This window comes from Haliotis cracherodii, unplaced genomic scaffold (genome assembly GCF_022045235.1).
Source record: "Haliotis cracherodii isolate W230 unplaced genomic scaffold, xgHalCrac1.p SCAF_15, whole genome shotgun sequence".
Lineage (NCBI taxonomy): Eukaryota > Metazoa > Mollusca > Gastropoda > Lepetellida > Haliotidae > Haliotis > Haliotis cracherodii.
The window spans coordinates 36,254,630-36,272,993 of NW_027266270.1; the positions used below are offsets into that span (position 1 = coordinate 36,254,630).

Below are 18,364 nucleotides of genomic sequence, written 5' to 3' on the forward strand. Positions count from 1 at the left end.
CAGTATACTGTGTCTGAATGGGGTATTCATGTTAAACTGCGGTATGGTATCTCAGTGAGCTAGCACTATAAATCGGCATCAGTCCGGACTAGTACAAGCAGCCACACACACACACACACGTACATGCACGTCGCTATATAAGTGCAATAATCTTGGACGTGACGTTAAATCCCATTTCACCTCACCTAGATAGCCCAAGAACAATGTGTCATGTGAACTACATCTGTTAAAATCTAGATATCTCAAGAACAATGTGTCATGAGTGAGAACTACGTGTGTTAAAAAATCTAGATATCTCAAGAACAATGTGTCATGAGAACCTTGTGTGTTAAAACCTAGATATCTCAAGAACAATGTGTCATGAGAACCTTGTGTGTTGAACTCTAGATATCTCAAGAACAATGTGTCATGAGAACCTTGTGTGTTAAAACCTAGATATCTCAAGAACAATGTGTCACGAGAACCTTGTGTGTTGAACTCTAGATATCTCAAGAACAGCTTGTCATGAGAACTATAGACACCTCAACATTTAAATACATTTTCTTACAACGGCTGACTTCTACTATCATGGCCGACTGCCTGCCTGACAACTGTCTACCTGCTGCCTGGCCCGTGTGGACGAGATAGCGGTCATATAGCTGTGGATTACACGGCACTAATAATTATAATACTGCACGCTTAGAACTTCTAACAATACCACGATGGCACTGACGCAGAAGAAAGGTCATTTGAACGAAGACTATGATCCGTGTGCCAATGTACAATATAGATAAAACGAAGAATGAAACGAAAATATTGCAGGAAACTGTTTAAACGACCCCCTTGTTACCTTGACGGAAGTATTATTGACATCCAAAGGATTTAACAGTCCCGGCAGTGGTAATGTTACAATGCGTGCACGTTTTCCTATTCATCAGAGTCAAATATGCGACCTCAATGTTGACGAGGGCTATTTAACCAATCCTTCATCATATACGATACACCGTTAGGCTTCTAGTCGAATGAGAAGCAATATTGTGATGTTTTAATGAATTGCTGCTGTCAGCAGGCCTCGTCTTTAAACAACCAGACACAGAGTGGCATACAACAAGGGACGTTCTAAACGTGGGTCCACGTATTTCACGGGCCTGTCCCAGCAGAAATAAAGGGTGTCCCTCAGTACATTTATTTCATATGTCAGGGGGACTCTATACATCATACAGCCAGGCGGATTCTATAGTTCATAAACCAAAAAAGGACACTATAGTCCATACACCAGGGTTTTTTTTCCACCCAAAATGACGCTATACTTCATACACCCAAAATGACGCTGCGGTTCATACACACAAAATGACCTATAGTTCATACACCCCAAATGACGCTATAGTTCATACTTCTAAGGAACGCTTTAGTTAAAACCTCCAGGGTAAGGCTATAGTTCACACATATCTAGAGGGACTTTCTAGTTCATAAACCAGGGTGAGGCAATAGTTCATATTTGCAAGGGTTTTTATAGTTCATACAAGTAGTATTTAGTTGCACTGACGACCCTTTTAAGTTTAGGTGATGTAGCCCGTTTTTGACATTGTGGTGGAAATGATTAAATCGTCCGATGAAATAACGGGTTTACTTTTCGGATAGAGTCAAAAGTAATGGTGTTCCTACTCGCAAAAGAAGATTGTATAACTGCAGTCCATGTTAAACTATTGGTGTTAAAGTCGTTACGCTATTGCTGTGTATGTGGTAATCCTTTGTCGGTAAAATTCACAAGTTTAGTTTAGTTTCACAGGTACCCATTGACAGACACAGCTGTATATGATACTTCAATCATGTCCTGAGATGGGGCTAGGGCTAGTGGATGCACCTGGATTGGCCTTCATATATTCTACCCATGTGCCAATCATACCGTCACGTGTTAATCCTTCATTAAAACGCCGAACCAGATTTGAGAACACGATGCTAGATATCGAGCACGACAGTTCACGCGATGATGTCACTGTGAATGGCTGCACTTCTGTCAGTGCCTAGTGGGTTGCTTCCTATTTGATGATTGAGATTATGGTTCTACAGAGCTACTATTAACAGTGTCCCCAAACACTCCGTGGCTTACTTGTCATGATCCAGACATTGTCTAGTTGTCGGTGCAACAGGTGACTGCGAGGAGAGAAGCTGTTTGTCGTCAGTACCTCGCGACTCTTCCATCACCAGGTAGGCGAATGTGGTTTGGTGGCTACTTTCAAAAAGTGGTATTCCAGAAATTCATTTTTTCTAGATGAACCCAATGATATAAAAAGTTGTGCAACATAGCAAATTGAATGTGGTTGTGTGTTCGTCTTGTTGTTCAAACTGAGAAGGCGTGTGTATAACGGCGGGACAGCAACAGTGGATGTGGTTGTGTGTTCGTCTTGTTGTTCATACTGTGTAGGCGTGTGTATAACGGCGGGACAACAACAGTGGATGTGGTTGTGTGTTCGTCTTGTTGTTCATACTGAGTAGGCGTGTGTATAACGGCGGGACAACAACAGTGGATGTGGTTGTGTGTTCGTCTTGTTGTTCATACTGAGTAGGCGTGTGTATAACGGCGGGACAGCAACAGTGGATGTGGTTGTGTGTTCGTCTTGTTGTTCATACTGAGTAGGCGTGTGTATAACGGCGGGACAGCAACAGCAGATGTGGTTGTGTGTTCGTCTTGTTGTTTAAACTGAGTAGGCGTGTGTATAACGGCGGGACAACAACAGTGGGTGTGGTTGTGTGTTCGTCTTGTTGTTCATACTGAGTAGGCGTGTGTATAACGGCGGGACAGCAACAGTGGGTGTGGTTGTGTGTTCGTCTTGTTGTTCAAACTGAGTAGGCGTGTGTATAACGGCGGGACAGCAACAGTGGATGTGTGTTCGTCTTGTTGTTCATACTGAGTAGGCGTGTGTATAACGGCGGGACAGCAACAGTGGATGTGGTTGTGTGTTCGTCTTGTTGTTCAAACTGAGTAGGCGTGTGTATAACGGCGGGACAGCAACAGTGGGTGTGGTTGTGTGTTCGTCTTGTTGTTCATACTGAGTAGGCGTGTGTATAACGGCGGGACAGCAACAGTGGATGTGGTTGTGTGTTCGTCTTGTTGTTCAAACTGAGAAGGCGTGTGTATAACGGCGGGACAGCAACAGTGGGTGTGGTTGTGTGTTCGTCTTGTTGTTCAAACTGAGTAGGCGTGTGTATAACGGCGGGACAGCAACAGTGGGTGTGGTTGTGTGTTCGTCTTGTTGTTCATACTGAGTAGGCGTGTGTATAACGGCGGGACAGCAACAGTGAATGTGGTTGTGTGTTCGTCTTGTTGTTCAAACTGAGTAGGCGTGTGTATAACGGCGGGACAGCAACAGCGGATGTGTGTTCGTCTTGTTGTTCAAACTGAGTAGGCGTGTGTATAACGGCGGGACAGCAACAGTGGATGTGGTTGTGTGTTCGTCTTGTTGTTCAAACTGAGTAGGCGTGTGTATAACGGCGGGACAGCAACAGTGGTTGTGTGTTCGTCTTGTTGTTCAAACTGAGTAGGCGTGTGTATAACGGCGGGACAGCAACAGTGGTTGTGTGTTCGTCTTGTTGTTCATACTGAGTAGGCGTGTGTATACCGGCGGGACAGCAACAGTGGTTGTGTGTTCGTCTTGTTGTTCAAACTGAGTAGGCGTGTGTATAACGGCGGGACAGCAACAGTGGTTGTGTGTTCGTCTTGTTGTTCAAACTGAGTAGGCGTGTGTATAACGGCGGGACAGCAACAGTGGATGTGGTTGTGTTTTCGTCTTGTTGTTCATACTGAGTAGGCGTGTGTATAACGGCGGGACAGCAACAGTGGATGTGTGTTCGACTTGTTGTTCAAACTGAGTAGGCGTGTGTATAACGGCGGGACAACAACAGTGGATGTGGTTGTGTGTTCGTCTTGTTGTTCATACTGAGTAGGCATGTGTATAACGGCGGGACAGCAACAGTGGATGTGGTTGTGTGTTCGTCTTGTTGTTCAAACTGAGTAGGCGTGTGTATAACGGCGGGACAGCAACAGTGGATGTGGTTGTGTGTTCGTCTTGTTGTTCAAACTGAGTAGGCGTGTGTATAACGGCGGGACAGCAACAGTGGATGTGGTTGTGTGTTCGTCTTGTTGTTCATACTGAGTAGGCGTGTGTATAACGGCGGGACAGCAACAGTGGATGTGTGTTCGTCTTGTTGTTCATACTGAGTAGGCGTGTGTATAACGGCGGGACAGCAACAGTGGATGTGTGTTCGACTTGTTGTTCAAACTGAGTAGGCGTGTGTATAACGGCGGGACAACAACAGTGGATGTGGTTGTGTGTTCGTCTTGTTGTTCATACTGAGTAGGCGTGTGTATAACGGCGGGACAGCAACAGTGGATGTGGTTGTGTGTTCGTCTTGTTGTTCATACTGAGTAGGCGTGTGTATAACGGCGGGACAGCAACAGTGGGTGTGGTTGTGTGTTCGTCTTGTTGTTCAAACTGAGTAGGCGTGTGTATAACGGCGGGACAGCAACAGTGGGTGTGGTTGTGTGTTCGTCTTGTTGTTCAAACTGAGTAGGCGTGTGTATAACGGCGGGACAGCAACAGTGGATGTGGTTGTGTGTTCGTCTTGTTGTTCATACTGAGTAGGCGTGTGTATAACGGCGGGACAGCAACAGTGGATGTGTGTTCGTCTTGTTGTTCATACTGAGTAGGCGTGTGTATAACGGTGGGACAGCAACAGTGGATGTGTGTTCGACTTGTTGTTCAAACTGAGTAGGCGTGTGTATAACGGCGGGACAGCAACAGTGGATGTGGTTGTGTGTTCGTCTTGTTGTTCATACTGAGTAGGCGTGTGTATAACGGCGGGACAGCAACAGTGGATGTGGTTGTGTGTTCGTCTTGTTGTTCAAACTGAGTAGGCGTGTGTATAACGGCGGGACAGCAACAGTGGATGTGGTTGTGTGTTCGTCTTGTTGTTCAAACTCTGTAGGCGTGTGTATAACGGCGGGACAGCAACAGTGGATGTGTGTTCGACTTGTTGTTCAAACTGAGTAGGCGTGTGTATACCGGCGGGACAACAACAGTGGATGTGGTTGTGTGTTCGTCTTGTTGTTCATACTGAGTAGGCGTGTGTATAACGGCGGGACAACAACAGTGGATGTGGTTGTGTGTTCGTCTTGTTGTTCAAACTCTGTAGGCGTGTGTATAACGGCGGGACAGCAACAGTGGATGTGGTTGTGTGTTCGTCTTGTTGTTCAAACTCTGTAGGCGTGTGTATAACGGCGGGACAGCAACAGTGGATGTGGTTGTGTGTTCGTCTTGTTGTTCAAACTCTGTAGGCGTGTGTATAACGGCGGGACAACAACAGTGGATGTGGTTGTGTGTTCGTCTTGTTGTTCAAACTGAGTAGGCGTGTGTATAACGGCGGGACAGCAACAGTGGGTGTGGTTGTGTGTTCGTCTTGTTGTTCAAACTCTGTAGGCGTGTGTATAACGGCGGGACAGCAACAGTGGATGTGGTTGTGTGTTCGTCTTGTTGTTCAAACTCTGTAGGCCTGTGTATAACGGCGGGACAGCAACAGTGGATGTGGTTGTGTGTTCGTCTTGTTGTTCATACTGAGTAGGCGTGTGTATAACGGCGGGACAGCAACAGTGGATGTGGTTGTGTGTTCGTCTTGTGGTTCATACTGAGTAGGCGTGTGTATACCGGCGGGACAGCAACAGTGGATGTGGGGAATTGGGAATATGTGGGGAATTGAACCTAGTGTAGACATCCTCTGCCTTAAACCACGGGGCTACCCCACCGGCCTTCTTCACAGCTGGGTGACTGTATCAAAAGGGTAACATGTAATTGTTGTTCAAATGAATATATGAACAACAATCTATGACATATGGGGTTTATAGTCTTTGGTGGAATGTTAACAAAACCACGTGTTTACATTGGCCATAGGAAATATAAGTTCCTTCTAAATGATTCAACCGGCACAAAATCCACTGATAGAAAATACAATAACAGTCGTGCCAGGCCGCTCTCTGTTTGGCGGATAAGAACAATAAGAACAAGATACAAATGTAAACATCTCACCCAAGTAACCTATAACCTCTTTATTGACAAGTTATCAAAATGCATTGTACATAATGTATCTGGTGGTATAGTCTATATCACAAACTTTATTTCTCAGGATGAAGGCGGAACACTGTTTGTTTTTCTTTCCACAAAACATAAAAAACACAACTAGGTACGTATTGAAATCGGCTCTTTAATGCAACGTATGTTGTCAAGCATGTCATTGTCAGGTTCAAAGTGTATGCTTCATATGATGCGTTAATTTTATTTATTTTCATTGGCAACAAATATGACTCATTCGCAGATTTAAAGTGTGGCGCCGATACCCGAGAAACGTGTTTCATCCTTATAAAGACGACAAGTCCTTCACTGTACTCGTTAAACACATTAAACATCATACACGTCTTCGACAGACCTGCTCGTTACTTGTTCCCACTAAGCTGGCCGATCCAAATAAGATATTGAGCTACACACTTGTATTTTTATGTCGACCTGATCAAATTAATTGGTGAACAAAACCAAGGCATGTACGCTGATTAGAATCACATAGGTATCGTATCCCGCTCTGATCACATTAAACGGTGCTGTGTTGGGAATTCGATGCTCAGTGATCAATAAATGTCGGAGAATCAGCAGAACCGTGCATATCTGATGTCACAGCCATAATACAGGTTACAGCCTACATATATATGAATCTGACCAGTGCAAACCAGTGGTTGAAACTATCCATGCCTTGCCACCAAGTAACACATTGTCACTATCCATCACCGGCCTTGCCACCAAGTAACACATTGTCACTATCCATCACCGGTCTTGCCTCCAAGTAACACATTGTCACTATCCATCACCGGCCTTGCCACCAAGTAACACATTGTCACTATCCATCACCAGCCTTGTCATAAAGATCAACCATACATGTCACACATTGTCACTATCCATCACCAGCCTTGTCATAAAGACCAACCATACATGTCACACATTGTCACTATCTGATCACCAGCCTTGTCACCAAGATCAACCATACAAGTCACACATTGCCACTATCCATCACCAGTCTTGTCATAAAGACCAACCATACATGTCACAAATTGCCACTATCCATCACTAGTCTTGTCATAAAGACCAACCATACATGTCACACATTGCCACTATCCATCACCAGTCTTGTCATAAAGACCAACCATCCATGTCACACATTGCCACTATCCATCACTAGTCTTGCCTGCTCATTCACGAACATATTTCTACTCTGCAATACACACAGGAACAAGTGAGGGCTGCGTCAAACTGAAACAAGACATATCAAGAAGTGTCTTCTGTATCAAGTTAATTCTGACTTTTCTGATGGGGTAAAGTATTTACCAGCGGGGGTAGATTGAGATGGCTGTCAAGAAGCACCTTGGGACATCGTATTCTTGCGTAGAATGTTGAGTCATTATTAAAGTAGGAACTTGATGGAAATACTGCCAACGCCTCAATTGAGCAATGACACTAATTGTCACACCTGTAAATCACCGCAAACACACCGCAGCGTCCGCCATGCGTTTATGACATGTGCAAACACACGGCTTCTAAACAGCTGCCGCACCAGTGCAGTGAAGGGTGATGCAGTCAGCGCGATATTGGTTATCTGACTGCCACTGCCAATAAGGGCTGATTGTGTTGGGGACGGACGTCGGCACTCAAAGGTCACACAAAGACGCTCCCCTGAGATGATCTATGGTTTCAATAAAACGCTGACTTCTCTTGATGCTGCTGGGTAGCGCCGGATTATATTACACAAATGACATACCTAGCACTTAAATCCTGTATTATAATCTCCCAGATGAGGATACCCCGCACAGCCATCAAGGCAGTGCTTTACTGTTGTTTCTGTTCCATACAATTTGTGAGAAGTATGCTTCGTTGATTAATTTTGCTCTGAGCTGATGCAGGGCCCAAGGGTAAATGCATTGTGCCAGGGAAGGACGTTGTAGTAGTCGTTGTAGACGTGGATATTGCCGTGGAAGAGCTGACTTTAAGTTCGGCTGATATGGTGATGATTTGGGAGGTAACAGCTATAAGTCTCTGATACATGCCTGCCTTCTGTCTGTGCGGGTTCCTAGATATATACTGACAACAAATACCAGCCTTCTGTCTGTGGGTTCCTAGATATACACTGACATCACGGGATCCAGACGCTTCTCCTCATGGACTTTTCCCCACAAGACAATTCCCCATCATAATAGCTGCTATTATTCATTAGTTCGAGAGTCGGGTAGTTCATTCACCTTGATTATGATCCTCTGCGACGCCTAAACTGTTTGGTTTCAGCAAACTGACAAACGCCGACGAGATATACATCATATACATATACATGTATTCCGTCAACTGGGGCCGGATATAGCATGGCATGCGGCACGGTGGTAACTAGGAACTAAGATGTCAACACCGTTCCTGTATACAGTATTTACAAGTAATAAAATTACGATAAACGAATAACTTTATAAGGAGTTAGCAATAAAGAAGGGGGAGCGCCGTGTTGACAGAACCGGGGCGGCCCAAGCCTGTCGTCCTGTAGTGGAGCTCTAACCATGCAAACACCATAGGGTGTTACAGTTACAGGTCTGGCATCACACAGCAGGTGACAGTGAGGGGACTTCCCTATCACTTACACTGTCACACAGCCTATATGATCACGTTCATCCCCGACAACTCCAGGTAACGTAGCTTTAGGCGCATCTTACATTGGATTTTAAGTGAAATATCACCTTGGATATACATATTAATTCTGCATATTACTGAGTCTAAAGGAGGCGTAAAGTGTATCAATCCACATTCGCTGTGCGTAAAAAATATCGACACTAGCCCTGGTTGGGCTTGTCTTTCATAGTTATTCACGATAAGTAATTTCCAAAGTCGCTTCCGATCTGGGATTATAAGAGCAGGTTCCTGGAGGTGAGGTACACGTCACGAGACACGTGTTGAAGACAGATAGGTACCATCACCCTATGAAGGTCCTACAGTAAGGTCCTGGAGATTAGGTACACGTCACGAGACACGTGTTGAAGACAGATAGGTACCATCACCCTATGAAGGTCCTACAGTAAGTTCCTGGAGATTAGGTACACGTCACGAGACACGTGTTGAAGACAGATAGGTACCATCACCCTATGAAGGTCCTACAGTAAGGTCCTGGAGATTAGGTACACGTCACGAGACACGTGTTGAAGACAGATAGGTACCATCACCCTATGAAGGTCCTACAGTAAGGTCCTGGAGATTAGGTACACGTCACGAGACACGTGTTGAAGACAGATAGGTACCATCACCCTATGAAGGTCCTACAGTAAGTTCCTGGAGATTAGGTACACGACACGAGAAACGTGTTGAAGAGAGATAGGTAGCATCACCCTATGAAGGTCCTACAGTAAGTTCCTGGAGATTAGGTACACGACACGAGAAACGTGTTGAAGAGAGATAGGTAGCATCACCCTATGAAGGTCCTACAGTAAGTTCCTGGAGATTAGGTACACGTCACGAGACACGTGTTGAAGACAGATAGGTAGCATCACCCTATGAAGGTCCTACAGTAAGTTCCTGGAGATTAGGTACACGTCACGAGACACGTGTTGAAGAGAGATAGGTAGCATCACCCTATGAAGGTCCTACAGTAAGTTCCTGGAGATTAGGTACACGTCACGAGACACGTGTTGAAGACAGATAGGTAGCATCACCCTATGAAGGTCCTACAGTAAGGTCCTGGAGATTAGGTACACGTCACGAGACACGTGTTGAAGAGAGATAGGTAGCATCACCCTATGAAGGTCCTACAGTAAGATCCTGGAGATTAGGTACACGTCACGAGACACGTGTTGAAGACAGATAGGTAGCATCACCCTATGAAGGTCCTACAGTAAGGTCCTGGAGATTAGGTACACGTCACGAGACACGTGTTGAAGAGAGATAGGTAGCATCACCCTATGAAGGTCCTACAGTAAGGTCCTGGAGATTAGGTACACGTCACGAGACACGTGTTGAAGAGAGATAGGTAGCATCACCCTATGAAGGTCCTACAGTAAGGTCCTGGAGATTAGGTACACGTCACGAGACACGTGTTGAAGACAGATAGGTACCATCACCCTATGAAGGTCCTACAGTAAGGTCCTGGAGATTAGGTACACGTCACGAGACACGTGTTGAAGAGAGATAGGTAGCATCACCCTATGAAGGTCCTACAGTAAGGTCCTGGAGATTAGGTACACGTCACGAGACACGTGTTGAAGACAGATAGGTACCATCACCCTATGAAGGTCCTACAGTAAGGTCCTGGAGATTAGGTACACGTCACGAGAAACGTGTTGAGGAGAGATAGGTAGCATCACCCTATGAAGGTCCTACAGTAAGTTCCTGGAGATTAGGTACACGTCACGAGACACGTGTTGAAGAGAGATAGGTAGCATCACCCTATGAAGGTCCTACAGTAAGATCCTGGAGATTAGGTACACGTCACGAGACACGTGATGAAGAAAGATAGGTACCATCACCCTATGAAGGTCCTACAGTAAGGTCCTGGAGATTAGGTACACGTCACGAGACACGTGTTGAAGAGAGATAGGTAGCATCACCCTATGAAGGTCCTACAGTAAGGTCCTGGAGATTAGGTACACGTCACGAGAAACGTGTTGAGGAGAGATAGGTAGCATCACCCTATGAAGGTCCTACAGTAAGTTCCTGGAGATTAGGTACACGTCACGAGACACGTGTTGAAGAGAGATAGGTAGCATCACCCTATGAAGGTCCTACAGTAAGATCCTGGAGATTAGGTACACGTCACGAGACACGTGATGAAGAAAGATAGGTACCATCACCCTATGAAGGTCCTACAGTAAGGTCCTGGAGATTAGGTACACGTCACGAGACACGTGTTGAAGAGAGATAGGTAGCATCACCCTATGAAGGTCCTCCAGTAAGATCCTGGAGATTAGGTACACGTCACGAGACACGTGATGAAGAAAGATAGGTAGCATCACCCTATGAAGGTCCTACAGTAAGTTCCTGGAGATTAGGTACACGTCACGAGACACGTGTTGAAGAGAGATAGGTAGCATCACCCTATGAAGGTCCTACAGTAAGGTCCTGGAGATTAGGTATAGACACTGGTGATATAGACACACCAACTTCAACCTAAGACCCTAGTAACTCGCAGACACGTACATGGATATTAGTAAAGGTTAAATAGGGATGCAATATCGAACTAGACCGAGTGGGGTGTGGCTAAAGTTAAAGTATCCCAAAGGACTAATAGAATTGCAGTATGTTTGCCCATTGTCCTTGTGATTTCACTATGGAGAGTAATGCATATAACAGGATCATTTGCATCCCTACGTGTCTAATCAATAATGTAATAGTGTGTAGCAACGCTGTGGTGTCAATACCATTTTTGCAGTATCATGTCTAACGGGGTTCATATTTGTTTCAGATGTTGACAGATGTCTGTTTTCGAAGATTAATTATAAGTACGTCCATCATTTATGCACACAGAGGACTTCCATACTTCTGTCGACCACGCGCCAACAGAATGCGCCCTTCACCGTATGGAGAATACTTCATGGACATTTAATGTTCAAACAAGAAGATAGTAAGCCTCAGTGATAAGGGGAAGATTCACATCAGTCATAACTTGCTCTTTGTTCGGTCAAGGATGGCCATGTGATGGGAGAACTGTCCGACGAGTATCTCTGACCCGTGTGTGTATTTGAATACAAACTGTGGCAAGTCGACATTATATTTTTTTCATCTGTGAACTTTTGTATAGATACACGTGAGTGACGGCAAAGGGACCAATAGAACACTGTAAGATTAACTATTTCTTCATATGACGTCCTCATATTTGTGCCGTTAATGGATATCCTTGTCCGAGAATGGCGACACGAGAGATTGCAACTGGAATCGACTCCAGCGGTCCACATATTGACTACCAAACTGTTGTGATAGTGTTTACAATATTGCAGGCTGTTGTGATGGTGGTCGCGTCGTTTGGCAACCTCATGGTGATCGTCGCCTTTGTGCGTTACATGGACTTGCGGCGCGCCACCAACAAGTTCATCATCAACCTTGCAATATCCGATCTTCTCACGGGTCTCGTCATGGTGTACCAGATCACTTCCTTCTACGTTCCCGCCATGAGCCGCCATCTTGTCTCGTGTCTACTACAGTTCCAGACGATATCAGTGTTCACGCTGTCGTCTCAACTCAGCGTCACCTTCTGCACCATCGACCGCTTTATCGCAATCTCCACCCCCTTCAAGCACGATGCCATCATGTCCCCCCGAAACACCGCCATCATGATCAGCGTCCCGTGGGTGTACGGAGTCATTATTGGCGCCCTCCCCTTTATCGGCGTCAACAACTGGACCGACGGTTCAGCCTGCATATACGAACTGGTCGTCACACCCGCTCAACTGTACATATCTGCCCTCACCACGTGGTCACAGACGATACCGTGTTTCATCATGTATGGGATAATATTCAAGGTGGCTTGGGACAGAAAGAAGCGGATTCGACCCACGAACAGAGTATTGGTTCACCGAATCGAAGTCCACTCGAGTGTCATGATGGGGATTGTCACAGTAGCCTTCACGGCGTGCTGGCTGCCATACAGTGTCACGACCTTTATGCAGGCGCTCAACTTTAACCCCACAGTGTCCTTCGTGGGCAACTGTCTAGTGTTCGTGGGAGTAGCGCACAGCATTGTAAATCCCTTCATTTACGCATGGCAGAAGCGGGAGTTCCGTCGCGCGTGTGGTCGTCTGCTGTGCACGCGGTCGTCTGCTCGGCGTAATCAACAACCTCGCGTGAAAACCATCAGTCATCAGTCAGACAGATCTGATGCGACATCATGGAGAACCGACAAGTGAGTGGGTGTTAACGGTGATCTAGATGTGTGTTTGTGTGTGCAACCGCCGCCCATAGACCGAACATACTGGATGCACATGGTCGGGGCGGTTCCTGCAGGAACCTAGTGACCATCGGCCATGAAAAGGTTAACCTGAGTTCAGGTGTGGCCCTATTCTATGACTCCTAGAAGCTGCCAGGAGACTGTTCAGAACACTGAGTGTCTGTTTACATGTATCCACCTCCTCTTCATTTATCATATGTTAATACTAGATGCATGGGTAGAACCTCTGTCACACAGGGACAACCATTGAACAACCGAGTGGATGGACCTGATATTTGTTTGTAAAGTTGTTTTACTTACAGAATTTACTGAAATTTCTGATTTGATTCATGTATTAAACAGTTGTTCAGCTTCTCCGTTAGGAACACAAGTTGTGTCTCGAAGACTATTACATGTCGGCCCCGTACAGGAGCTATAGTACGACTGAAGTGGTTGTAAGATGTGACCGTTTAAACAGTGGCTGTCGGAGAAGCGGTGACAGTGTTGCGGCCGAGGTCTACCCAACATGCTCTCCTGCTGTCTTCTAAGATCTATTTCAGTCAATCTAGGACCCGTACCAATGGAAACGTCGCCACTTGAATTCCCACACCAGTCTGGTGACACCTCTTTGTCATCTCTACAAGCCTTGGTTGTCTGTGTTAAGTGTCAGTATAATTATATCTACCGCATGGGGTTGTCCAGCCGTATAAGGCTCCGTAACCCGCTGTGCAGAGTTGCTTCCCTTAGTTGTTCCAGAATGTACGAGACTTGCTTTTGTCAGACCCATACCCGTGCTCGTTAGTATCCCCCAAATCGTAACAATCTAAGACCTATATAATTTCGGACTACCCTTCCACATTAAACTGCCACGCTGAGACATGACTGACATATTGTTGAAATCGCCTCACACACTTACTTTGTCAAGATCCGGGTGATAATGGGTCTTCAACAACCCATGATTGTCGTAAGAAGCGACTAACGGGATCGGGGGGTCATGCTCGCTAAGGTCGCTTTGTGGAACGGGGCCCAGGTTTATATAGCTGTATAACCGTACAAAAACAACAAAATTCAGATCGACATTTGACATGTATATTATTCGTATATGTGGTAGGTCCAGTGTGGTAGAAAATTCCAAGGTTTACTTATAAAGGGATAAACTTTGATTCTACTGCTCAAGTGTCCACACAATTGACAGGAATACTGTATATATAGTAAGTGTTTATTAGTTGTTTAACGCCGCACTTGATTATTTACAGACCGCCGTCATATAGCTGGAATATTGCTGAGTGCGGCGTTAAACAACAAACAAACACTTACTATATATAGAAAATGTTCCTGTCATTCCAGGCAATCCAGTGATTGGTATCATGAGCATCGTACCACGCAATTGTCATCGATTTTTACAACTATTTTCCAACAAGATTGACGAAAGGTTATTATGAGGTTCAAAGGGACCTAAAAAGATCACAATTATCCTGGGATTAGAAGCCAGAATAAATACAAATACGCATTGACTTTCGTTTCCTTTTAATCCTATCATTTTCAGTCACTGGGCGTTAAAATAGACCACACAGATGTTTGAAATTCGTTATCATAATTTAATAAATGGAAAATAATTGGAAAATGAAAATTTCAGCCATTTTTGTTATTAATGCTCTTTTGTGCTTTGTATATAATGTGGGGCGGTCGGGTAGCCTAGTGGTTAAAGCATTCGCTCGTCACACCGAAGACCCGGGTTCGATTTCTGACATGGGTACAATGTGTGAAGCCAATTTCTTGTCCCCCGCCGTGATATTGCTAAAAGCGGCGTAAAACCAAAGTCACTCACTTGTATATAATGTGCCACTTAGCCACGCACCCTCAGTCTAACTCATGCCACGGGGTTATCTAATTTAAACTATCTTGTTAACATATAGGTACTGCAAACAGTCGACTGTGTTTAGATACATTGCGACCTATGTGAACGTGTATTCAAATGCAGTCATATATTTACATGCGATTTCCATTCTCTACATATTTGATGAGGCTGGCTGCTTATTTAATTGGTTATCCATTTAATTATTATTATTATTATTATTATTATTATTATTATTATTATTATTATTATTATTATTATTATTATCATTTTGATCCATCGTAAGTCTTTTATCCACACATTGTTTCATCCGGACGGAGAAATATTATAAGGAATGTTTGTTATTAAAATACATTATTTTAATCCTTGTTATGAATGTTTCATCTGACTGTTTCCATGACGACACTTTCTTCTGAAACTGTTCATGTGTTGGAGACTCGAACCTGATCGCTGTATAGCCTGTTTAACTACGCAAGGCAATGTGTGCAGCCCATTTTTAGGAGTCCCCCGCCGTGATATTGCGGGAATATTGGTAAAAATGGCGTAAAACCATACTCATTAACCCACAAACTGCGCGAGGGCGTGGGGTGGCCAATGGTCGAAGGCTTTGCACTTTGCTGTGTGGAGTTGCATTCCTTTTTCATGCCAGGATCCATTGTTAGTGGGTTCGAATCCCAAATTCGTTCAGATAATGCTCTATGGTACCTCAGTAATATGACCCAGGTAATGGATTTTACCAATGTCATCAACGTCACTCTCGGTTTTGTTACCTATTAAGCTGACACGCCGTGATATAACTTAGCACTGCCGGGATTGGGCGGTCAGGCTCGCTGATCTGGTTGATGACATCGTATCCCACGATTCACACGATGTCAATCACTTGATTGTCGGGTCCAGACTTGATTATTTACAGACCGCCGTTATATAAATGGAATGTTGATGAGTGCGACGTTAAACAACAAAGACACAAAAACCCTCACTCACTCACCCAATCATTCACTCAGTTGTCGGAACCCGTTGTCGAGTGAGAGGGGAGTGGCTATCTCCTGAGTATTAAAACAACAATAAAACGACAGTCGCGTGCATCAACGTCAGAGAGGGAAGCCTACAAGTGAAATCATAGCCTTGTTATGTGGGACTGTGAGTGAATACAATCGACATGCCAGTACTTATTGACTGCCTGGATTCAGGTGAGTCCCCAGCAACTGGTTGGTGAGGGAACTCAATGGACCAGGTACAACAGGCCCCAGTCATATTGCTAGAATATTGCTGAGTGCTGCGTGAAACAAACAAGAAGTCAAATAAAACCCCTCCTTGACCTCACTTTACAGTTCACAGACTCAAACCATCACACTACTTTGTCGCCATCATCAGTTTCATGGTGCCGTCACACCTTCACATCATCTCCAGGATTCGGCACCAACAGGAGCGGTCACTTCCCAGAAAACGACTGAATTTAAGCAATGAGCACGCATATTGACAATCACGACAAGGCTCCAATAAGGTCACAGTCAAGGCAGGTTCATGGTACAATACTTGCAGTTAACTTGTCCCTGACTTCAGTTAATAGTGTTTGTTTGGTCTTGTTTCGGTTTCACGTCGCACCTAAGGGGTCAAGGTCACACTGACACGGAGGAGGGGCGAGGGGAGGGGAATTGTATTCATTCCCCTATACATGTCTGTATACAGTTCGGGAAGGGCATTCTTGATGTGCCCCGCTTTGACATTCCTCGAATATTGCTAAAAGCGGTGTAAAACAAAACTCACTCTTACTGGCCAGAATAACAACATGAAGACCTAGACTGGATCTTACATTCAAAGTGTCACCCCCTGTAAGTGAAATGAAACAGTTGTGAGAAGTAGGAAGATCTATGTTTTCCGCCCTCTTTATGAGCCTGCGGGGCAACGTGGTCGCCGGTATTCGCAGTGCGAATGTAAATTCATCTTATGAACCTTCGTTAGGATACCCGTGCTCGTGGGTTACTCCCTCGTGGTACACCTTTCGGACCAGCATCTCTTTAGAGTTTCCTCCTTCAGAAATCCCACAAGCAGCGTGAAACGTTTACAAAATGTACTTACAGATTTACATACTTTATAAGCACAATGCAAGTTAGAAGTTATATCATAAAAGTAAAACCTTATCGTCTAGCACAGTGGGCGCACTGAGGTCACACAATAAAAGTACTACAAGATAATTAAGTGTCACAGTTTGGCCTGTCCGTCATTGTCATTAAGGACTGCTGACTGACGCTCCAAGCGACATGGCACCCCTCATGCATGTGAAGTCCCAACTTCATCTTAGATAGATAAGCATAAATGTCAATCAGGAGAAGTCCATTGATTCATGTCCATTCAAATGAAATTGTATAATATTCTTTGTTTATATTGTCCAATCAGAATGTCAGTACGTACATACGCAGTATGAGAGAGACCGGGACCCTAGGTCACACCCTTAGTTTAAATATTGGCCCTGTTACATTTGACATTTGACCTTTTACATTTGACCTTTTATCCTAGATATTTGTTCATACTCGGTTTTTATTAATCGGGTTAATAGGCTAGAATTGAGAATACATATTAGTTGCCATGTCTTTAGACACTAAAGACTTTTACATCATGTAACTTTTACATCATTCATTAAGTCTACTGTGTGGAAGGTTCTGGCATGAACTATCTGTGTAGGCTTTGTATCAAGTGTAACAAGCACAATATCACTAAAACTGGCATGAACTATCTGTGTAGGCTTTGTATCAAGTGTAACAAGCACAATATCACTAAAACTGGCATGAACTATCTGTGTAGGCTTTGTATCAAGTGTAACAAGCACTTTATCACTAAAAATGGCATGAACTATCTGTGTAGGCTTTGTATCAAGTGTAACAAGCACAATATTACTAAAACAGGCATGGTTCTGGCAATGATGCCACAAGAGCAATATGACTGTAGTGCACACAAATTTTGGGGGAATATTTCTCTTTAACAAAAAAAACCCCAAGAATAAGCAAACCTAGATAACACAAAAATAAGTTTTGATACAAAAATGAGAGAGTGAGTATGGTTTTACTCTGCTTTTAGCAATATTACAGCAATATAACCATGGGGGTCACCAGAAATGGGCTTGACACATTGTACCCATATCAGGAATCGAGAGGGAATGCTTTAACCACAAGGCTACCCAACCACCACTTTGATACAAAAAATATGAATGTTTCATTATGATAGGCCAAAAATAATATATTCAAAATATGCTGAATGTAGTATCTGTAAATCCTAATACCACATTCAGCAAATCAAATCCATGCATTAATACTGGAATAAACTGACATTTTCAATATGGCTGCCACTGGGGAATGTTTTAGCAGTTAGTTGGTAGTTTTTGCTTTTCACAATGAAGCTGATTATTTAGTTACACCATTGCTGGGATCATCTATGCAAAGTTTCAGCTTCAAATGTCTGGCTTCAGAGATGACGAACACGTAACAGTTTATGAGGGACATGCACAACGCCATAACTTAACAAAATTAATCAGAAATTAAATTTAAACATGGT

General features: G+C 44.2%; 1 protein-coding gene across 1 annotated transcript; it reads left to right on the forward strand.

Annotated features, from left to right (window-relative positions):
- Nucleotides 1-11,944: 11,944 nt before the first annotated feature.
- LOC139461674 (histamine H2 receptor-like) lies at nt 11,945-12,940 on the forward strand. The gene has a single exon (XM_071243132.1). It carries the CDS (start codon nt 11,945-11,947, stop codon nt 12,938-12,940), a length of 996 nt encoding a protein of 331 aa, XP_071099233.1.
- Nucleotides 12,941-18,364: the final 5,424 nt, after the last annotated feature.